Source organism: Acipenser ruthenus, chromosome 33 (genome assembly GCF_902713425.1).
Source record: "Acipenser ruthenus chromosome 33, fAciRut3.2 maternal haplotype, whole genome shotgun sequence".
NCBI classification, from domain to species: domain Eukaryota; kingdom Metazoa; phylum Chordata; class Actinopteri; order Acipenseriformes; family Acipenseridae; genus Acipenser; species Acipenser ruthenus.
Window position 1 is genome coordinate 2,981,665 of NC_081221.1, and position 24,549 is coordinate 3,006,213.

At 39.3% G+C, this 24,549-nt stretch overlaps 1 protein-coding gene across 4 annotated transcripts in view; it reads right to left on the reverse strand.

The window, feature by feature from the left end:
• The window catches only part of wnk4b (WNK lysine deficient protein kinase 4b), a 64,449-nt gene extending 41,887 nt beyond the window's left edge, over positions 1–22,562 (reverse strand). For 2 of the 4 annotated variants that reach the window (XM_059006595.1, XM_034055745.3), the window contains exon 1: positions 21,446–22,562. In XM_059006595.1, the coding sequence (XP_058862578.1) occupies positions 21,446–22,075 (630 nt within the window). In that variant the 5' untranslated portion in view covers positions 22,076–22,562. Of the gene's footprint in view, positions 1–4,738; positions 4,834–21,445 lie in introns of those variants that run through there. The other 2 variants (XM_034055746.3, XM_034055748.3) reach the window with 2 other exon arrangements.
• Between the last annotated feature and the right edge of the window lie 1,987 nt (positions 22,563–24,549).

Consider the following 24,549-nt stretch of genomic DNA (forward strand, 5'->3'; position numbering starts at 1 on the left):
ACCGAAGATTTCAAATTTTGATTCATCGGTCCATAAGACCTTCTTCCAGTCTTCAGTAGTCCACTGGCGGTGCTTCATGGCCCAGGCAAGCCTCTTTTTCTTATTTTGCCATCTTAGCAATGGCTTTCTTACTGCCACTTGACCTGTCAAACCTGCAGCTCGAAGTCTTCTCTTCACAGTTGAAACTGAGACTTGCTTACTTCAACCAGTGTTAAGCTGTGCTTGAAGCTGTTGTCCTGTGAGCCGCCTATCACGCAAGCTGTTGACCCTCAGAAACTTGTCTTCTTATTCTGTTGTGGCTTTGGGTCTGCCAGACCTCTTCCTGTCAGAGTTTCCTCCAGTTTCCAAGTGCCTTTTGATGGTGTAGGAAACTGTACTCACTGACACCTTTCTTTGCAATTTCTCTAAAGGAAAGACCTACACTTTTAAGGGTTATAATGGTCTGTCTGTCTGTCTTCCTTTGTTAATTGCCTTTTTCTCGCCATTATGAGAGCAATATACTACTTCCTGCAGTAAAATACTGTCCAAATAATGCTTAAGAGGGTGTAGTAACACAGTCTGTTCCAACACTGCTTTTATACAGACAGAGGGTTTGTAAGTAATCAACAAAAGTTGGGACACCTGTAGGAATTGTTAGCATCAACTTTCAAGGCTTAATTTACTTCCATTGCTGCAGAACAGCTGTAAGCTGTTAACCCATTACTTGTTCCCTGAAAAAGGCCTTTTTGTATAACTCTGAAATGTACATTATTTTTCAGTTTCTGGTAACCTAAACTTTTTTTTTTTAACCTCTGGCAGTTTACCGCTTACCTTTGTACCATTTCAGGTTATTCACTGGACTTGAACTGCCTAAATTTCAATAAAAACTGGAAAAATGGGGGTGTTCTAAAACTTTTGACCGGTAGTGTATATCAATGGAAACCCTAATGGCAAGCAGTCTGACCAGTACATGACAATTTACTGTTGACGTGGTCTAACTGTGAATTAAAAAGAGTGCATTGTTTATTTGCATGTTATTTTTGTGTTTTCAGTACATACAGATGTTCTTGTGGTGCAACCTTTGCACTGCATGAAGCTTTAGTAAATCAATCTCTCTGTGCAGCCATTTATACCAGTCAATGGCTATGGGGGACGGTCTACTGGGACTCTTTACAAAACCACTTTCTCCAGGCCCCTTTCCTGCAGGTTTACACGAAGCAGAGAGAGATCAGTGCTCACTGTTTACAAACCAGCCATGCCTGCAGTCAGCCCAATATATCCTAGAGACATGCGCTGGCTGAAAGCTCTCGAATTACAAAAAACGCAAGGCAAAGCTGGCTTCAGCTGAGTGTTTGAGGATATTTATACACATGATGTGTTTAAAAGGTGAGTTTCGCGAGCCGCATAGCAAGACGGGGGTGGCTCTGTATTCATTTAATGCCTTGAACGCTCATTATAGGGACAGCAATAGGGAGCATCTTGACATTTGATCAACACTCATTTGGGACAGTTAAGGTTTTCAATACAATACAGCTTACTTTTTTATAGCACTCTTCATGTGAAGCTCACTCAAACAGATGTTTTTAAAATTGATTTTAAAAAAGTTTCAACTATTGGGATACAGTTCCAAAGGCAAGAAGCAGAACATCTAAATATCTAATATAAATAGCCTCTGCTCTTTCCCTGGTCAATGCTCTATATACACTAGGTCCACCCATCCCTCAGTATAAAGTCTCACTATACCGCCACTTGCTTATATTTAGGGTTGCCACCTCTGAGGTACCAAAAAATCGGGACATCCAAAACGGAAGGGCAGTTATTATTTTTATGGAAGTGGAAGTGGAATTATGGAAGTGGAAGCATGAGATTAAAAATGGGATAAGATTACAAAACAGGATCTTTTAGTGTCCCGGGAAGGCACACTGAAATCTTGTATAACAATACAGGTGATTTTTCTTACTTGCCTTTTATCACTGCAAGACAAAAACCTTCTCAACATTTGTTTCCTTCTCACAGGTGCCATAGGTAAGGCGAGACCTTGAGGGTCCACCAGGACTGAAAGGGATAAATAAATCTCATAAACGGGGGCCTGTATTCAATCAAAAAGATGGTGCCACCATAACATTTTAACTCAGGGTCTGGACTACAATACATACTGTTAGAGCAGATAGAAGCAGCGAAACATTTTCTCTGCTTATAGACATGCATAAACCTAGCAACACAGGGGAAGCAGGAAAAAAAAAAAAGGAGAATTGGATCCAAACTTTTTCCATTTGGTTTCCAAGGAGCACAGAACGAGAACTGGAACAGATCCAGGTTTGAACACCTCCGGTTTGGATCTTATCCCAGGCTTTCCAAGAAACACACACTACAACCAATGTCCAACCTGAAATCAGATCGCCATGTTGTGGAACTTATTTCCAACACAACCTGTGTTTGCCTTCCCAAAGTTGTGGACTGCTTCCTGCCAACCTGTTTCTTTCAAAACACTTTCTTTCAAAAATTTAAAAAAGTTACACTGAGCTCACTGTACAGAAAGTTATGTCATGAGGTGCTGTGATTATTAGCAAGCATATCAGTGCTGTTAGCCTCCCTGTTTGCAGACTGCAATATCAGCCAAGGAAAGAGGTAGCTTTGAAGCACCTGCATTTCTTCAAAGTGACAGACCTTGACTTAAAAGTGTAAAAATCTATACAATCCACTGCTTCGATATGTTAATAATTTTACAAAGCAACTGCTAATGTCAATGTGCCTTTATTGATTCTTAAGTGAGGTCTCAACATAACGTCACTTTCGGAAAGGACTGATTTTTGACGCAGCTTGCTACAGTATCTTTATATTTTAGTAAGGATGGATCGTTATTTTAAAATTACTAAGTCCTCTTGGAATTTGAATGTCAGGTGGTTGATAAAATGAAGCAGCCCCCTATATCTCACACATATATCATTTTTAATTAGTCATTTGAATAAACAGTTCCCCTTCCAGAACTCAATATATACGTTAATTTAAAATGGAAATACCTTCATCTTTATTGCCAGTAAAGTAAATCCTTGAACAATACTGTATATACTTACACAACATTAACAAATAAATATGCCAGAAGTTAATAGCTACATTTGTGACATCGTTTCCGGGTCAAACCGGATTTAACCCTAATTTCAAAAATCCCCTTCAAGCGGTAGAAATCCCTACAATCATCAGATTTAACCATAAAATCAGAACCTCTACTTCATACACTGCAGGTAACATGCATCACAGCAAGGTAGTGTGTTTAGAGTATATACATTTAATTGACATTGAAGCTGACAGATGATAATGTAAAAGGTCACAAGAAATGTGTCCATTAGGGCAGAGGCCCTCAGACTCGGTCCTGGGAACCCCCTGAGTCTGCTGGTTTTCATTCCAGCTGAGCTCTCCGTTACTTAACTATACCCTTGATTGAACTAATAATTTGCTTAATTAGACTTTTTTTTTACTGTTTTTCAGCTCTTAAACAGTTGCAGAGTTATTATTATTTATTTCTTAGCAGACGCCCTTATCCAGGGCGACTTACAATTGTTACAAGATATCACATTATTATTATTTTTACATACAATTACCCATTTATACAGTCAGGTTTTTACTGGAGCAATCTAGGTAAAGTACCTTGCTTGAGAGTACAGCAGCAGTGTCCCCCACCTGGTATTGAACCCACGACCCTCCGGGCAAGAGTCCACTAATCCACACTGCTGTCCTAGGTGAGTTCAAGTTACTTATCAAATGTTATAGCTAACTTGAAATCTCCAGCTGTTTGAGAGCTAGAAACAAGTAAAAAGGTCTAATTAAGAAAACTATCAGTTAAATTAAGTGTATAGTTAAGTAATTGAGAGCTCAGTTGGAATAAAATCCAGCAGACACAGGGGGTCCCCAGGACCGAGTTTGAGAAGCCCTGCTTTAGGGAACGGAATGCAAAGATGCTTGTTCTGTTGGCATGGTAGCGTTTTTAAAACATGAACCAGGCCTTGAAGGCCTGCTAACCAGCATAATATCACCTTAAAACCATCTTAAATGTTTTTGTGCCAGCTCAAATCCCAAAGAATTTAGCATTTCATCAAGTGCTTCGCATTATTCTTTTGATAGTCATCACCTGTTTGAATCTTGTGATTCCTGCAAATTCAATCTGTTCCTAATGGTGTTTTAATTGCCTTTCATGGTCTGCCCAGTTGTGTACCACTGGTATTACATTTCAGCACTATCTGCTGTAGATGTATGTGTGCTTAGCACACAGGGTAAAAGAGGTCGGCAAACAACTCATAGCATTCACTGGGACAAGGGACTCTTTTACTGACTATCTTTCTATGGATCTATGAGCCCACTAAGGTCCCTTTAATTTGACAGCTCTGTGCGTATAACATAACAAGACTAAATGACCTGATTACATCATATTTGTTCTGTATCACTGGGCATACTTCAAACCTATTAATGGCACCATATTAAATGTAATACTGATAATTAACAAGCAATTCCTTACAATATCATTTGAATGGGTCCTCTGTGACTTACTACCCCTTTCTACGCTTCTACGACAGTATAAAATAGTCTCCAACTAAACATGTTTGTATGACAAATGAAAAGCCTGGACCATAAAAATGGCTGCTGCAGTGCAAAGCAGTAAAATTAGCAGCCTGAAACTCCAATATAGTTTCGGCTAAGCAGATGGAAGTATAATGCAGGTGTTGCTCTATCATCATTACAATATTAACCCTTGCAAAGTTCTCACACATCTCTTCTTCTAGGGCGTCGCTCCAGAATGCATTCTCACAGCCACTTGCAGTATCAATCCTTTTCTGAATGCTTGTCTCCCCCTCCCCAACAGAGAATGATAGAGAGAAAAAAAAAAAAACTTAGGTGCGACATTATGATTTCTGGAGAGAATGCTTCATTAACTGGGCAGCTTTATTTTCCAGGGTTTCTGTAACATCTATTCAGGTCAAGAGAATGGAGAGGGACGGACTATTCCAGGAATCAGAAGGAACAAGGATTGAAAAACATTACGTTATTGTTGGCAGGAGGTAGGGGGGTGGTAGTGGGGTGGGCGTCAGAACGCTTTGCCATTTGGAATGGATCTCTTAACTTACATGACATATTTTATAAGTTCCATATGATCCGGGACCAGTGGCGCTGGAACAATTTATAGTAGGGGTGCTGAAAGCCATTGATCAAAACTGCAACCTCTGTATATGATGGAAGCAGATGCACAGCACTTCAATCCAGGGGGTGCTGCCACACCCCCAGCACCCCTGTCTAGAACTTATAAAATAAGTACTTAAATAATTTATAAATTGTGTTTTATAATACTTCATTTGACTCAACGTGATTAACCGAAATCTAAAAATGTTGATAGTATAACACGGCCATACTCACTGAAGTTTGTTTGCCCCTATAAATGAGACCCAGCACACCGGGGCTTAAAGTTCAGCGCTGACACACACTTTTAATAACACAAAAACAAAAAAATGAAAACAAAACCTAACTCTTCTCAAGCACTAACTAAACAAACACCGAAACCTACTCTAATAAACCGGACAGCTAAGCTTGTTTACCGGCTGAAAAACACACAGAAAAGGAACACACAGTACCTCTTTCGTTGATACAACTGATAACACACATAATCAGGTTCCTCACACAGCAGCCCTGCAGACACTGGGTGCTCTCTTTCAATACCCTACACCTGGCGCTAATTTACAATGATAGCAAGGTGCAGATGATAATTAACCATTAAATAAATAATCAAACAATAATAAAAACAATTAACACACATTTTTGTAACCCCTGTGCTACAATAGATTAAAGCAACTTTGTTCATTTAAGACCTTACTCTTTCAATCCATTAAAACCCCTCATTTTGACAAGGGGATGTCATTCAAGCTCAAGGTGGAAAACTGTGGGAGCATTTTGGACCAATGCCAGCCTGCTAAATAGTTTTGATCCAAAATGACATCCAAAGAAAACATTTAGAACCTTGATTTGGAACCCATTTGTGATGTAATTTGCTGGTAATTGTAGAGACACAAAGAGAAGATCCAATCTCAAGCTGAGGGAACAGGTAGCGATTATGTGGCATGGAACTTGGTTTCAGGAGACTAGGTTTCAGACCACTGCACGGCACACCAGGGGAGACTTGGGGTTTGATACAGCAAAGCTGCCTCACACTAGGTCTCCTGGAACCAGGTTTTAAGCAGCTGAAAAAGTGGCTTTGTGTTCCCTCAGCTTTACTCTGCTGGACACAATCCAGAAGCATATGAAACCTGTTTTGTTCCTGGAGCACAGGCGGTGATGACATACTGAATTCACTATGCCAAGTGTGGCAGAATATAATAAGAATTTTATAGTTACCAATATGTTTTTACGTTTTTATTTTTTTTAATGTATGATGACACACCTCGAAGCACATTAAGATGTTTTGAAAGTAGACAAGCGCAGAAGCCATTAGGCCAGTCATCAACAAGTGAAATGCAAAGACTGAGTCTTTGTTTGTGACATATGAAAGAAATAAGATTCAGATTGCCTAGTGGTTTTCCTTTGAACGTGTAGGTTTTTTTTGGGGGGGGGGGGGGGTTGTAAACATTAGACACAAAAGTCTTTTTATAACAGGTTAGCAGAATCATTGACAGACCAGGGTACCAGAGCAGAAATAATGCTGTGTTTAATTATAATCAGGACAGTTGTAAACTGTTAGAAACGGCCTGTGATGGAGTATACGTTACCAAGGAGACTCAGAGACCAGAAACGCTACAGTTAAGTGCTCAAGCGCATTTGTTTACATTCAAAATACAAATACATTACAAAAACAACAAACCACAAAATCAGCACTGTTCCTTCACCATCACTACCTAAACCAAGACCAGTGATCACCCTATTGATACACCTGTGGCTCATTTAATCACTTATTCAATTCACGGCTCCAGCCACATCTCCACATGTTTTTGCAGGGAGGAATTTAACCCCCTCCCTGCCACCCAATATTCCCCAAGGGTTGGTTCTTTCTATACTTCAAAGCTCTTTATAGTGAATAACAGATATTTCACCACTTTATAAAACATTCGGCTCTAGCAATGCATTCCCAGGACAGACAACACCTCTTACTCAAACGTCATGCTTGGTCATGGAGGTCTTTATTTTTTTTTAACACTGTTACAGAGCTAATTTCAAAGCAAATGCAATTGTTATAATCAGATTTCAGACTTTCCTTGAAGATGCGCATTAGGACAACAAAGACGGCCCTTAAATAAATTCGAGTGGAGGAGACAAGGCTAGCACTGGCGGCAGCAGACACCGTCATCTGGGGGAATGCGCTGTAGATAAGGGGAGGATTCAATCTTCAAAAACAGCACTGCTTAGACCTCATTTCTACAAGCGCAGATTGACGGCCAATTCGAGCTGATCCAGGTTCTAAAAAAAAGCAATACGAGCATATTACAGCAAGGAGAAACCCCAGATGAGGATTACATGTTTACGCCCACTCGTCACTTGATTGGTCAGGGTTGTGCCAGCTTTGAGGGGCAGCAGGGATTGTATTCTAGACTTTTCCATTGCCCTTAACACCTTGTGTGTGCAGTGGGGCCAAAACAATCAAAGCAACGACTGTGCAGTGCTTACAAATCTCCAGCTGAATTAAGGAATTGGACTAAAAAAGTTAAGTATCAAATCCAAATGATTACCAGTAGGCAATTAAATGCATCATCTCCTCAGTTAACGTGATCTGCATTTATGACGCACAACATGACATAATTCAATTTTGACCAAATGGTAAGACTCTAACTTGGAATACTGATCTTAATCAATGTCTACAGGGGCTTTGCAAATTGCATTTAACAGCGCTGACAAAAACAACAAACAACAAACAAACACAGTAAACATCAAACACATGTGCTTCGAACATGTGCATGTTGTTCTCCTAGCTGGAAGAAGTGTAGAACAACACATTTTCCGTGTCTGTGTGACTGTTATAGTGTCATAACAACAATGTACCTGTTGAAAGCCATTTTACGAAGCAGTATTTTTTTTTATATTAGTCTCCTTTACAGAAAACTGCAATGTCATCCTGACTGTCCACTGTGGCCCATCACCCTTTAAACTTCATAGCTCATCATATGAAATGGAACCTAACCATGGCTAATAGATCTTGTCATGTTTAACCATGAGAAACACACTGTGTTATATTTGGTTTACTAAACGAAATGCAGTAGATTTGATTGACATATCACTCAAGGTCAGTGTTAATGGGTGGCTTTGATTAAAGTTATATCAATAACACAAGGTATTACCAATAACACCTGCAAGTGCTTGAAAAATCCACAGCTGACAAGGAGAGACGCCAGTTCCAAAGCGGAGATCTGTTCGTAATTGGGCTCTTGACCTTGTTATCAAGACTGATAAAAAGCAAAATAAACATTCCCTGTGTGACTAATGCACCATCGGGTCAAGCTATTCAGCTTTCCGTCAGGAGTCGAGAAGAAAGGCATTGATTAAAGACAGCGCCAAACTCCCATGCACCAAGACTTGCTGATGTCTGTGCCCTATGAAAGCCACGTTTGTACAGAGACAACACATAACAGGGTTTGGAAGAATTGTTTATGGCGTCCATAACTTCAATTATAACGTACAATTTCCAAGAAACAAAGTCAAGTAGACCAACATTTCTGCCAGTCTACACGGATGAAGGCAGTAACTTACTGTAGAACCAACATATTCCCAGCCGGGATATGCCACAGCTGGATGTCTTGGAGCATGTAACTGTATTGAGCACCTACCCATAGTTATCCTGGGATTACCCCTAAAAATAAGTGGTTGAGGCAATCCAGGCAGATTTCCTGGTACTATAAAATGCTCTAAAAGAAATCCAGCTGTGGCTTCCCTGATAAATGTTTAGCACAATATTTTAGAAAATTTGCATAGTTATACAGTGCATTTACCATAGTATACCCTGGTCTGCCATGCTTTTTTTTTAATACCTACCAGGTCTTTACAATTCTTACCTAGCTTTTGTAACAGGCAGTGCTGTGTGATACACTGCTGTTATCATCCCCTGTAGGTGAGATGAGTGAAGTTAAAATCTATAAAACCACAATTGCAGACGAACCTGGCTCTTTTTCATTGTGGTTAAGAGGCTCGCTCGCGGTGTGCGCTCAAGGTCGCCGGTTTACTCCCAGCCTCTGCCCAGTTCCACTTTCACAGTACTTTATTACACTTTGCTATGCTTTTACTATGGGAAACTTTTAGAAGGATTATAAGGGTAATCTACAACTCCTTATATACCCGTGAATGTCCCTTTTATATACTTGTGAATTTATCTGTGTATATAAGTCCAAATTAAAAGAATACCTTTGAGGCAGACAGCAGAATGTCTTTTTTTTTTATAGTAGACTGCTTCCCTAAATGAAAAATGGTACATGCTCAATGAGAAAAATGCTGTATGACAGAGGTTAAGAATTGACTTTTTAAATGAATACTCACAAGGCCTAACACCATTCATATTGTGCAACTGTATTGTTCTCATATCTATCTATCTGCTTTCAAATATTTGATCTCTTTATACGCTAATACAAAATGATAACACAAAACAAAAGGTTACAATGAGTACACCTAATTCTGAGAGTGCCCTGTAAGGCTTAGCCTTAGTACTGGATCTTGATATAATAATGATCAATAAGGTTTAGGTGCAGCAGTTCAGTTGGAAGGTTAAATCCAGTTTGAGAGCAGATCAGGTCTGTTCTGTCTGAAGGACAGGCTTTGCATGCCTTAGTTAAAAATATACTATGGTTTCTATTCATTCAGCAGGCTTCTAATCAGAGTATAAAGCCACAATGCATTGGGGCAGTGCTCTAGTGCACAGTTTGTAATTATTTTTATTGTTATTATTATTCTTAATGGAAGAAAGAAAAGGCATTATTTGAAGACTAGAAATACAATCAGAAGGGGGGGGGGGGGGGGGGATGAGACTGCCATTGCACAGCAGTTTGATCCATTCCTGGTTTTACTATGACAGGTTTATTAGAATACACCTGAGCTTGCTGCCTATACACTGTGGCTACTCTAGCTTGTAGTAAAATCTGGAATAGGTGAAACTGCTATGCAGTAGGAGTCTTATTCCCATCCCTGAGAAGATTCATTTTAGGGAATTGTTTGTATAGCAGTGGAACAAAAAAAAATGAATGATGACTTATAAAGGCACAGTGTACACACACATTACGATTACCACCCATTGTCCTCTAACATTTAAAAGTTATTGTGTCTGCCAAAGCAAACAGGCCTCTAGCAGGCTGGTGTTGACACCATGTCAGAGAGAGCGAGGAGAGCCAAATGCTGCATTTACAGTCCAGCCGTTCACCTGGTAATGCCTAGCTTGGGTCTCCACAGCCCTGCGTCAGTGCTTTGCATAGAAACAAGTCCTTCCTACTGTGTCCGTGACCCATTTTACATAATTGAGAACGGTTTGCATAAACACAGAAACCCTGCTTGCTTCCAGTGCCAATGGCACATATGCATTGGGTGCTCTACAGCAGGCTGAGAGTAAAGCATTGCCCCTAGAAGTAGAACATAATGTGGGATTTATCTAGCCGTCCAGGATAGGAGGAATAGCAGAATATAACATTGCAGGTAAAAGACTATACAATTCATCCAGCACTAAGGTATTTAAACAGGTTTGCAACAGATTCTGTCCTCTGTCAGGGATATGAGGTTACGTCCTGTTACAAGTTTGTGTGTCTTATAAGGACATACGTCATACTTTTTTCACAGGGGCAAGATTGGACTGGTTAACTGGTCTGTTGTGTTGCCTGGAGTTATTGTTCCCAACTAGGCAGACTTTTTTGTCAAAGATACTGGTAAATACTATTAAGATATTAGCGTAGAATGTTATATACCTGCATCTAAATTGTTTCCTAATAGCAAAATGTATACTTCCATGGCAAAAGCATGGCTGTGTTTTTGCAAGGTCTGTTATGAAGAAATGTAAATGAAAAAACAGTTGGTGTACTGCAGAGATACAGACGCAACTCTTAAAACTTAGGAGGCACTGTGCAGAAGGAACGAGCTGTGCTTTAATTAGAGTGAACCCACATTCTTGCCTGCAGCACAAACATCAGTATAATTATAATAATAAAAACCCAGTAATTATTTAAACCATGATCATTGTTCACCCATCCCAGAAGGCAAATGAGTCTTTAGATTTGTGGTTTGTACTTTAAAATCTCTGCCAGTTTAATGTTAGGAGTTATTATGAATAAACAGACTATTTAACCATTACTTACTCTTTTTTTTACCATGCTTTACCACATTATTTCTACGATTGACTACTTCTGACTACACTTCTTGGTAGTAGCACTACAGTGACAAGTCAATGTTTGAATATGAATGCAATATCAACACACATAGAATTCAACAGATGTTTTTTTTGTTTTGTTTTGTTTTTCTAAACAATAGAGTGTCTAATATCTTAAGACAAAGAGGACCTGTTTGAATATTCAATCGAGGACAACATGAGCCGTTTCTTATCTATAAATCAGCATCCAGTATTTATGAGCTCTTTTGTAATGTCATACATGCGTTCATTGAATATTTACAAGTGGTACAGTATGTCCTAGACTGAGACTACATACAGGCTCATTAAACAATGATGTTAAGACTTCTGTGTCAATTACAGGGTATTTCCACTGAGAGGTGCCTGTATAACACTTTATGATATGTTGTTATTGCTGTTTTCAATTGGGGTCCGTTCCTGATTTTCAATTCCAATTCTATTTCCAATTCCCATTCCCTTTTAACCAATTCTAACATTTAACAAAATTGCAACTAGCAGGATTCTGCTCAAATCAGTTTCACACAGTGGCAACAAAATACTTAAACTGAAGTCACTGTTTGTTAGTCCATTAAAATCGGCTCCAAATGAATGCAGCTGAACAATCACAAACATTATGTATCTAAAATATCAATTCCAGTTCCTTCGAAGGGATTGGAATTGAAAAACAGGAATTGACCCCAACCCTGACTGTGATTTGCCCTATTTCACCCTGATTTACTACACTTTTTACCACACTAATATGGAACTAGTAATTGGTTAATGCACTAGCTGTCACAAAGTCAAACAGGCATAGCTACCCTCATCTTAAAAAAGTCCTGGATTCAATAATGTGTACTAAAGAACACAACATCAGTTTCCTCACATAAATGGATAAGCAATTCTCTGTCTATGTATTGTAGGAACCTCCACTACTACATATAGAGTAAAAAGATCTGCAGTCTCCGATGTGCTTGGCAACACAAAACACCACACAATTCAACACCAAATAAGGCCAAACGCATGGAGATAACAGCTCTCTGAGACCTGAGAGGCTTGGCTCCGCTGAACAGTTTTTCAGCACGATGTGGGTGAACAGGAAAACGACTTCTCAAAGGACAGGAATCCCTTATGTAACAGTAATAATTGAACAGTTATCCGTTAATTCACTTTGCGTTTCGTTCACATCACTAGAAAATAAGGGTTTTGCCAGCCTTCAAGCGATGTGATCAAAACCCCCCATCAACAGCTCAAAGCTCCTTGCTCCGACTGTGTGCTTATTTTAGCTGAAGGCAGCACAAACTCTGAACTCAAGATCCCTTTATCTATCAATAGCAAAGTCTAACTAGATACTGTAGCTTAACAGTGTAAGATGTAAGCAGTCAAGGTAATGATCACTGATTGAGGTTTAATTTAGATGTTTACATGGAAAACAGTGTGGGGGGGGGGGGTCACGTAAATGTGTTTAAAGGGATCATTTCCAATGAATTACTGTGAAATAACTACATACAAACAGGACAATGCCTGGATCACGATACTCCATTTCATAATGCTCCCAACCAAACAGAACAGTTTTCCTTAATGACACTTACCAGCGATGCTCGACAGCACATTTATCAAACTGAACACTAACCATACAGTACACGATTCTCAAAACATTTAATCTCAGCCACGACTGTACAATAAAAATGAGAGCTATTAATTATGGTGAACCTACTCGACCTAGTTGTTGGGGAGACTGGGTGTTATTGTCATGCCGCACCACAGGGGTCTTGTGTTTTGTTGTATTGAATTTGCATAACTTCTTTTTTAATACGGTTTATGACAAAGAACACAGTACTGGGAAATGTGTGTACTGATGTCCCAGGAAATATAATTTGTCTTTTGTCACGGATCACTGATAACAACATTCATTCCGATCATTCTGTACCATCAACAAAGGGAAAAGCTGCTTCCCTCGAGGGATTCCTAAACCAGTGTCCCCCAAAAAGACCATAGATAATAAATCAGACAAACATTTTCCATTGTAGAATGTATTGAAATATTGAAATTGCAAAAGCAAATTGCTTTGAACATTGCAGAGGATGACTTGCCTGGGGAGGCACAGGGATGCAGGTGAACATTTAGTCTTTGTTGGGGTTTTGTTAAGGTTCATTGTAAATGACCAGGTAGAGTAGAATGACGTGCCACCCACCCCACAGTGCAGTGTTTGTATTAGTCTAATGCAGTGGAAAAGTTACCAAATGGTAGCTGGTTTAAAAGTGAACCTGTCTTCTATCATATACAGTACTGTGACGTGGCCCTGCACATGGAAATAGTGTTTCTTGTTTGGGTTGTGTAGATACAGTTTAGTTATTTTGAATTTAAGTTTGGTGGGGACAGGGTTAAAAATCCATGTGCGGAATGTGGCTGGTGTTGATTGATTGTTTGGTTATCAATTAACCCCTGGCCACATGCCTTTAAAAAAAGGAGCTGGAAAGCAGTCCTTCATGTCAGCAAGATGGATTTGGCAAGGATGATATTTTAACCCCATCTCTGCCAAGCTTAAATTTAAAATATCTCAACTTTTTTTACACAATCCAAACAAGAAAGACTATTTCCATGTGCAGGGCCCTGTCACAGGTACTTTGAGTGTTGTGACAGGATGGTTGAGTGGTGACGTCACAGACCAGGAAGTTGACACACAGGAAAGGTACTACGGAGTGAGTCGCAAATGCGCTCTCATTTATTAAACAAAATATTTGAACAAACAGAAACAAAACACTTTCACCAAACAAAAAGGCACGATGGCCAAAACAAATAGACAAAAAACACTGAACCAAACAAGTATTGTGCTGGTGAAAAGCCAGCATGAGTAGCAATTGTTATTTTTCTCTTACTTTCGTCTCTCTCACACAGAAACTCTCTTCTCCAATCAACCCTGATGAGCGGCTGATCCGCTCTTTATATATACGTGGCCATCTCCAAATTGGTAATCACTTCATTAATTTGGAGATGGCCACATTAGGCACGTGTTTAGTTGGATGGGGAATTTTAACAACAATAACAAAATATCAGGGTTTTTTTTTAAAACACACACAAAACAGTACATCTAAATTATAAATAATACAACAGAACACAAATAGACACAAGGGGTAAGGTGTACCTCGTCACAGTTTAAACTGGTGTGGAGGACTCTGGGTAGTTCTGGATTTATACCATGAAAGACTAACACATTCACGTACTACCTGAGGCTGTGTGGTCCAGTGGTTAAAGAAAAGGGCTTGTAACCAGGAGGTCCCCGGTTCAAATCCCACCTCAGCCACTGACTCATTGTGTGACCCTGAGCAAGTCACTTAACCTCCTTGTGCTCCGTCTTTCGGGTGAGACGTAGTTGTAAGTGACTCTGCAGCTGATGCATAGTTCACACACCCTAGTCTCTGTAAGTCGCCTTGGATAAAGGCGTCTGCTAAATAAACTAATAATAACAAACAATCTTAATAGTATGACTTTATTTTAAGTACTCTGTACTTTACAGAGTACTGTAATCTGTCACAAGTGTTATTTAATCTGTAGTATTTTCTATTTAATTATATCCTGATGTAACTATCACTGACACTGTTATCTGCTCCGTTATTGAATCGTATTTTGTCATATACTTGTACTTGCTAGAACCAAAGTCATTGTATTTTATCTTGCTCTTAATTGTATTAATACTTATACTGTGATTCTTGAAATGTATTTTTGGGACTGTAAGTCGCCCTGGATAAGGACGTCTGCTAATAAATAAATAAATAAATACATAAATAAATAAATAAAAATAATAATAATAATAATAATAATAATAATAATAATAATAATAATAATAATAATAATAATAATAACGTATATTAACAGTCCCAATTGTAATTCCACAGTTTCAGTTCAGTTGTAGCAAGTTTTGATTCCATGTAACAAAACTCCACTGCAGTGAACTGCTTGCTGATTCCAAATGATGGTACTTTGACATAGCAATGGAACCATAATGGTATGCACCAATACACCTTAATCCAGTTCATAAGTGATCCAGGTCCAATACTTGTTACAGAGTGTTACCATTGCTGGTGAGGCTCTGGTCTACTTATGGTTCTTCTGAAGTTTCTTCAGGGTAACTGTATCTCAATAGTAGGGGTGTGCAAAAACTCATTACTCGCACTCCGATAGTCTTTAAGAAGTATTTATCGGCAGGTATTCAGTACATGTATTGATTATTATTATTATTATTATTATTATTATTATTATTATTATTATTATTATTATTATTAATTTCTTAGCAGACGCCCTTTTCCAGGGCGACTTACAATTGTTACAAGATATCACATTATTTTTACATACAATTACCCATTTATACAGTTGGGTTTTTACTGGAGCAATCTAGGTATCTTGCTCAAGGGTACAGCAGCAGTGTCCCCCACCTGGGATTGAACCAACGACCCTCCGGTCAAGAGTCCAGAGCCCTAAACACTGCTCCACACTGTTGATTTCAAAAACAAGAAAAGCTGTCCTTCCCTCATGTTTGCAATTCAGTACCAGTCAATGGCAACTGCGTTTTAAAAGTTGATTGGAAGATGATTTTCCTCTCATCCGGGGCGCTGACATTTTTACTGCTGTACTGGGGTACCGAGGCCGTAAACCGACAATGAAAAATGCCCTCAGGTACAGCAGTAAAAATGTCAGCTTATTAATACTATTTAAGTGCAGTATTGTCCCTAATGCCCAATAGTATATTTTATAGTTATTGGTGAATCTGGCAATACACAGCCAGCAACATTATATTTGTTTTATTTGAACGTAGCTGGTTACAGATCATTTCAAGCCATGCAGTGCTGAAATCGACTCACAGGCACAGTTTGGCTTGATACTAATGTCTGTCTTTTCTGCGTCACCTGGAATGCATCCCCCTTCCTCAATCTCATTAGGAATGATTAGACTAAAAGGCGTCTCAATTACATATAAAGTGAATTATCCTGACTGGCTCAATTTCAAGCAGTCTCCATGGCAGTCCCGCAGAAGGATAGACTTATTTATTAGGTCTATTAGGCTCCAGATTGTGAAAACAAAATCATTCAGGGCTAAAACTACCTGCTGTGGGTCCATTAGGCCAAATAAAGTATGATGTCAAAACATCTGACAAAGGTACAGCTAGCCGACTACTTAGATCTGTAGCGGGTATTTATCTTGTAGTAGACTTAACAGTTTTATTTTACTTTCCCTCTCTCTGAGTAGTCGAGAGGCGGGCCTTGAGGGGGTTGCTCGACCTATAAGAACTACGCTCTGTTATTCATTCAGGCTGGCGATTACAGGGGTAACCAGTGACGCTGGGTTTGGAAGGAGGTAAACAAACCAAGGCAAGAAATCCAGCAGCTGGACAAGCAAGCACGGCTGAGGAAGACAGCAGACATTAAATACAAGGAAAATAAAAATAATTGTTACGTACCCGAGGGGACGTGTGCAGTTAGCTGGGGGAACCTTGGCAAACCCAGTGTAATGTATGAATAGCAGAGCGTAGGTTGGAGACCCGATCTGACCGGTTTAGCGGTAGTGAGCAACACTGTATAAACAGCACCTTTTGTTTGTAGTTTCTATTACTGTGTTTTATTTTCCCTTTTTCTTTCGCCTTTTGTTTTCATTTTTATTTCTGAACATCTGCGCGTGCTGCCTGATACAAGTGCAACCCCTTTACCATCATTGGTATTGGGGATAGCAGAACCAGCGCCATCTGGCAGTTAATGAAGGAAAGAAAAGAATAATAAAACTGGGCACCAGAGAGGTGTTTCAGTTACAACCTTCTGTCTCCCGTGTCTGTGAATTACCACACCCTTCCACAACTCCTCAACCTCTTTCCAGGTTATGCAGGTGTAACGGCTTGATGACATGAGATGAGGTTAAAAGCTCTAAAAACACAAATGCAGATGAGCCCGGCTCTTTTGCATTGTAGTTAAGACACTTACTTGTGGGTCACCCGTCGACTCCAGCTCATCCAGAACTCCGCTGCTCGTCTGGTGTTCTCTCTGCCTCACTTCTCCCACACTACTCCACTGCTCCGCTTACTCCACTGGCTCCCGATCACTGCTCATATCCAGTTCAAGACTCTTGCACTCACCTACCGGTGCCTTGACCAGACTGCACCCAGCTACCTCCAGACCCTCATCTCTCCCTACACCCCCACTCGACCTCTCCGCTCCGCCTGCACTAGAAGACTGGCTGTACCTCCGCTACGCTCCCCTGCCTCCAGAGCCCGCTCCTTCTCCACCCTCAACCCGCAGTGGTGGAACGACCTTCCTACGGATGTCAGGAATGCCCAGTCCCTGACCACCTTCCGGCACCTCCTCAAGGCACACCTCTTCAGACAACACCAGTAAAACTCAGCTCTTCCCTTCTGGACAATAAAGCACTCTGCCTTTAATGCACTTTAACCTGCATTTATCCGCTCCCTATTTTACTGTTTTTAATCCTGCACTTAACCCAATCTGTAGTATTTTGTATTTCACTTACACTCGTATCTAACCCTGATGTAACTATCAACACTGTTATTTGCTCTTGAACTGCCCTGATATCAAATCGTACTGTGTTTTGTATTTGCTCTTATTAGGACTGAAGTCATTGTATTTTGTATCTTGCTCTTAATTGTACTGTAATTCTTGATATGTATTTTTTGTATAAGGGCATCTGCTAATAAATAAATAGATAAATAAATAAATAAATAAATAAATAATACAGTATTCTATATTCATAAGGATCCAGGCTACAAGATGCAGACAATATCTTGGGAGTTTTCTCCCAACATGTGTCTGATTAATTCCTACTGTGGGGGCGATCAATCTTTTCATCCACTCTGATCACTTTGCCTCCAAGAAACAGGACTTAGATTGAGGAGCTATATCAGACATGCATACCATTAAGATAGGCCTGGAGAAAGCATACAGTGGGACATTGTTCTTGGTGGTAAATTGCAGTGCTAGTCCCTGTAACTCTGGACAGTGTCAAAAAACTAAAAGAGTGCTGAACATTTTGTCTTGCACATTTTTTTACCTCAATGTAAACATTAAGGGAAGACTGTATCCTTCCACTTACTTAAATGTACTTCTATGTGTCCCAACTAAAGCAGGAACGGGTTACACACGTCTTGTTTCACAAAAACTGACAGTGGAGCTAATATTCCCCAGTGACAAAGGTAAACAAGGGACAGCAGATGAGTTGATAGGTTGTAAAGATCTACCGTGTGCTCTGGAGTTTACTGAAATGAAAGGCAATGCGTCTTTTGACCTGAAGATCAAAGATCAATTAAGTCCTGGGTCTAACTGCAATATAAAGTTTGAGGATGGGTATCTGATACTACTGGTATTCGTCATGAATAATTATGCACTTTGTGGAGCAATAACAAAAAACTGTGCACATTTTTTAAACTATGTACTGCTTAGTCATTCAAGTATTGATCAGTTACTGTATTTATCAATTATTTATATTGTCTAGATGGGGGATTGCATCACTTGTGAAAGTTTACCGCAGTAGAAATTGGTAGGGTGAGTAGGTAAGGTGTACTATGTGTCACAATAGGATATTGTTTTCCTTTGAAATTATAGCCTGCGTCACAAAACTGTACTAAACCACAAAAAGTCGTCAATGTTAGAACATTAGTAGTAGTAATTACCATTTTAAATTGTTTTTCAATAGTAATTATAACATCAACAGTTGTTTTTTTCTGTAAACTTTGCACTAGAGCAAAAACCAGATTGTAATTAGGCAATAACGAGCACTTGTAAGAGTTGTGGGACAGGAGTGTAGATTAATCGACATCCTTAAAAAGCACATCATTCACAGACCAGAGCTTTCGCTGTCCAATCATTTGAAACTCTACAACACAACAACAAGAAAAAAAAAACGTTTAAATACCTTTCTGAGTCTCTGTTTTCTGACAAAACTGCTAAGCTCTGCAAATTATAACTTTCCAAACCACAGAGCTATACTCAAATCAGAGCTCTCCCCATTGTGAAATTGTTTGTTGTTTTTGAGTCTTTGACAAACCCTGTTTTGGCATGAAATGAAAGTCATATTTTAATCTGATACAAAAAAAATCTCCAGAAGTGAAGATGTACAAATTAGTAAGAAACAACTGATCTCTCTGCATGATAGAACATGCGAACTCTATCATTTCCACCTTTAAGCTATATTACTGCTACCTACAGTTACTAAATTTCTACATACTGTTAAGTAGACATATGACACATTACTGCTACTTTCAGTGTCTGTAAGTCTGTACAGTTAACATAAACAGCTGCTTGGGAATACTGCACAGTGTAATTACTAGGAAAATAAAACAGGTAAAAGAACAAGTTTGGTCATGTGCCAATTTAATAGCAGTTCTACATAATTTCCTATTGACATTGCCAAATCTGATACCTGGAATTGCTTCCAGCTGAATCCCACGGGAATACAAGATGAGACAAAATCCGAAGTGACGTATAGAGGACTCTAAACACAGTACTTATAGACAGACATAGTTCAGGCTGGAACAGTAAAAAGTCACCAGTTACCAGGGGTGAAGTCGGCAGCGCAGAACAAGGGATTTGGCCAAGGAAGTGTGTGGTTGTGGTCACACTGGGCAGCTGCAGCTATGCTTCAGTTTTTTGCTCACAGTGGTTACACATGGTCATTGCACTACCTGAAGTGTTACATTGGCTTTACTGTACCACTGAAACACAGCTGTTGCTTGTAGGAGACACATCTGTACCTTTCTCAAGGTTACAGTTTATACAGAATACTTTTGAGAGTAATCCTGCCTGCAGGCTCTTAGGAATTATCCTTCAGGGATTCAAGTGTAGAAGGTTTTGTTCCACAAACTTGTTTAGCGAGGTTATTTCACTGACACCGGATTAGAGAAAGCAAACAGACTTAGAAAAGCTGACAGCAGGGACTGCAATTTACTGTATATTGGCTACAGTAAAAATAGACTTCAACATATTGTATTGTGCAGCCCAAGTTTTGCAACTGTGCAGCTTTTCTGTTTAATTTAAATAGGCGTGTGTTCCAAGGTTTCTTTCCTTAGCCAGGAATTCAGAGGTAGTTTTAAACCTTCGAAGGTTCGTCAAGTTGCATTCACGCACGTATTTTTATTTATTTATTTATTTATTTTTTAATTCTGTTAACAGAAACCGTCTGACGAGTGTGTGAATACTATAAATCACACATTAAATGTCACTCACGTGCAAAATTCAATCTTTTTTATTTGTATAATGCATATTATGTAAACAAAAGTTGTATTAAAATCCAGGACGTCAGAACCGGTGGGGCCAGAGGTTTTTCAATCACATATAAACAAGTATATGGTGACGTCATCAGCAAATTATGCAAAATAAGTACCATCGAAGGTTCGAGCCTTCCTTCGGTAATGTGTTCCGAAACTTCCAATGTCAAAATGTACCCTTCGTTGCAGCCCTGAATTTAAAGCAACCTATATAAGCACGTGGAGTGAAATTAGGCGTCACGGAATCATATGGCACCTCTATATAGGGTTTCACAAATGAAGCATGTTAGGACTGAATATAGGACTGACAGAACACTGTTCCTCAGTGTATAGCATTGTATCCACAACAACTCAATCAAAATGGTAAGGCACAACAAGGCAAACAATATTATGTTGTATTTTTTAAAAATACAACAAAATGTACCAGAAAACAGCCAAATAAAAGTTTTACAGCTGTTTAGCGTTTGGTTCAAGTAAATATTTTTATAGTTACAGAAGCGTATGCAATAGATTGCTGTACTATGGACAAGTCTATACAGATGAAAACAAACACACGCTTGTGCTTACTTGGGTTGCATTTAGTCCACCTTTGGAATAGGAAACATACAGTATATCTAAGTGCCGAGTAAATTAATCAAAGGGACAAGTTAGAAAAAAAAGGAATTTGTTGTACCGCTACAATAACCTGCAGTATAATACATTATTTTGGACATTGTGGATTTAAATGCATTACAGCTGCATGCACATCACAGGTATTGTGCAGTACGTTTTTGTAACAAGCACGTGCCAGTGCCAGGGATTTTTAACTGTTCGTGACACGGGGTTGCTGCCTTGTCAAATGAATGCATGCAGTACATTTTAATATCCATAATGACATTTGTACCTACCTGTAATTCGCACCATGCCACCTCTACCGTTGTTTCCGTGTCCAATCCCTTGTACACAGTCTTGAACGAGCCCCTCCCGATCTCGATGTTGAATTTCAGGTACCTGCCGTCAGGTGAGGTGGCCACCGCTTTGGTCTCGATCTCCTCCTTCTCTTCTTGTTCACATTTACTCTCAAAGGAAGCCCGTGATAAAATCACTTTTTGGTGTTTTTGTTGGCTGGTTTCGTCCTCCGAGTCCGAACTGATAACCGGTATGGTCTTTTGCACCATCGCGTCCCTGTTATTATTGTTAATCGGCGGGGCAAGGTTGTGCTGCGCTTTTGGCGAGCTGGTGACGGTGAAAGGCAGGGGACAACCCGGAGACAGAGAGTCCGCGTCCTCGCTAGCTTCTGTCAAAAATGTCTCAGTTGAACAAGGTTGTGGTTGAGGGCTGCTGGAAAGAGACCCATATACTATCGGCTCCAGTTCCGTGGCGTTAACTTTATTAAACCTGTACGAGTTTCTTCTGGCATTGCCTGAGTGTTTTCGCCTCCTCGGCGGTGCCACAAAGGGAATCAAACGCGAATCTTCATCCGAACCCGAGTTTAAAGAGACGCCGCGTACAGCTCGGTCCACTTCGGTTTGGGACATGATTTTGAAGTGTGCTCCTACAAAGCAACAACGCTTGTTTTATTTTATTTTACAGAACAAATATTTAAATTAAATTGAAACTTGACATTGCACACTCGCTGTTTTAGAGCAACATACTTAGCATAACAAAGTCACAGTTGAATTACCTTCGTCTTTCCATAAACCCTCTCTGGCTTTTCCTTGGAAAAGTGTGCATGTGACATCTTTCTTCAAACTCTACTGGGAGAAAAAAAATAACTAGCCTATAATACTATTTTTTTCGGTTAAGCATAGATAAACTTCAGTCCGCTGAAAGCTGTAACAACTGTTGTATTACGCGTTATATGTTCGTTTCTAAAATATAAATACACATGTATAAAAAATATCTGCTCGTGTCCAACTATGTAAACATCCCATGCGGTAGTGCTGGAAGGCTTGTCATTCTGAATGCAAGAGACAGATGCAGATACTGGCACCAGCGCCTGGTCCGTGCGTCTACACATTGCTAATGCACACGCCAGTGTGAACGTGAGCTTTCAAAGCCTTGTCCACTATCAACATTCAGCGGGCGGGACCACATTGCACACACGCGGAGGGAGCTCCTCCCATCGGCCAGTCTGCACTTTCTTGCTCGCGCAATTCAAGGCTTTATAGAGAGATGCGGCCGTGCCATTGCTTTACCCATTTAAAAAAAAAACAAAAAAAAAAACGCATTAATAGCGATGTTTATTTTGTATTATTATTATTTTACAATGCACGATCTGCACTAGATAAAGCTAGTGCTAGTGCGCACGCTGCAGTTTTCAAACACCACAGTTAAAAGAAAGTGTGTGAGATTGAGAGATCTAAAGGGTGCAAGCTAGTTTATTTTCAAACAGGTAATCAATGGGGGTTCAGCTGTAAATTGATGCACATCAGCACGTAATTTTATATCCTTTATTGCTATACATTTAAAATAAGATTGGATAGAATAATAACCTTTAATGTCATGATGTATATACTCTATTTAAAATGTGTGTACTTTGACAGAAACGCTGGAGTAGAAATTAACGCGCAGATCTTAGTTATTATATTAGAATTCACCCAATGGCTGTAAGTTATGCAACGAGCCAGACAATGTCCAATGCAAGTGATCTTGCACACTGCACTGCATATCCAAAGCAAGTCGTGCCGCTGACTAGAGGATGCCTCGGTTTAGCTGTGATTTCACTCCCAGCCCACTTTGAAATCGCCTGCCAAGAAATTGGGTTTGTAAAATTTTGACCTGGACTTGATTCAGATTTTCTTTATCCTCCTCGTTTCTGGGTGTTTGCCATGTAAAGATGTTCTGTTTGAAAATATTTTGTGAATGTAAATACACAAAAAATACATTGGGTTACATTCAGATTTAGTTAGGAGTTTCCTTGCCCTTATGATATGTAAAATATATATGATATGCATTCTACAAATATATTCTTTACACATATGCACGGCATGTTTAAGACTTGTTTTTAAATATTACAATATTTTGTATTTTTATATGTAAAATCTATACCATCTGGAAATCTTTGATATCTTTAAAAAATAACAGTACTGATTATCATTCATAAAGTTTATTTAATCCACCAAAACCAATGTATTAAAATAAACCTTATTTATGTACTTTGAATGAGTTAAATCTGTGTGCACAGTTTGTTTCAGCACTTATGATAAAATGCTATCGATAGTCCTTTTAAAAGCATTATAACTAGAATCTATTGCTTGACTTTCTTTAACCCAACATGGGAATTGGCAGTATCAAAACAAGAAATCTAAGACAACCAGCCAGTGAAAGAGAGAAACATACATTGCTTCTTATGAGTCCAAATGTCAATATGTTAACCTTAACTCGAATGATTCCTGAGTCTGACGGGAGATGCATTCATAACTATAGTACAGTGCATTAATTGTATTATTAAAACTGTGACACAAAGCAAATGTACTGCAAGCTTTATTTCTGAGAGTAATTGTGGATCATATGGGTCATGTTACAATGAGCGAGATGGTTGTATTTTTAAAGAGAAGTCATTGTTTTGCAGTGTGGTATAGAGAAATGCACCCATCACATGATTCAGCTGGAGAAATACTGAGCAAGCCACATCAGCCTACACAGTGCAGTGGTGGCACAAAATGTGAACTTGTGAACTGAAGCAAGTAACCCTTTGTATCTGAAGTATGTGTGCTGCTGGATTCTCTTTACTCTGCTTGTCAGGATCCCAAACTAATCTCAGTTTAAGAGCCGTGGCTAAATTCCAAATTCCATATAATGTGTGTGTGGGGGGTGGAGATAGTAATTGAACTCAATGAAGGAGTTAGTGTTTGCCACTGATCCCACGAGCAATCTCATAGAACAGTTTTGCATTTTTATGACATTATGTTCATGGATGTATAAGGGTTAAAATAAAAAAATCTATTTTCCTACCTCTCATTAGCTTTGGAACTGGTGTCACTGCTCCTCCGATGCTTGTGAAGTTGAA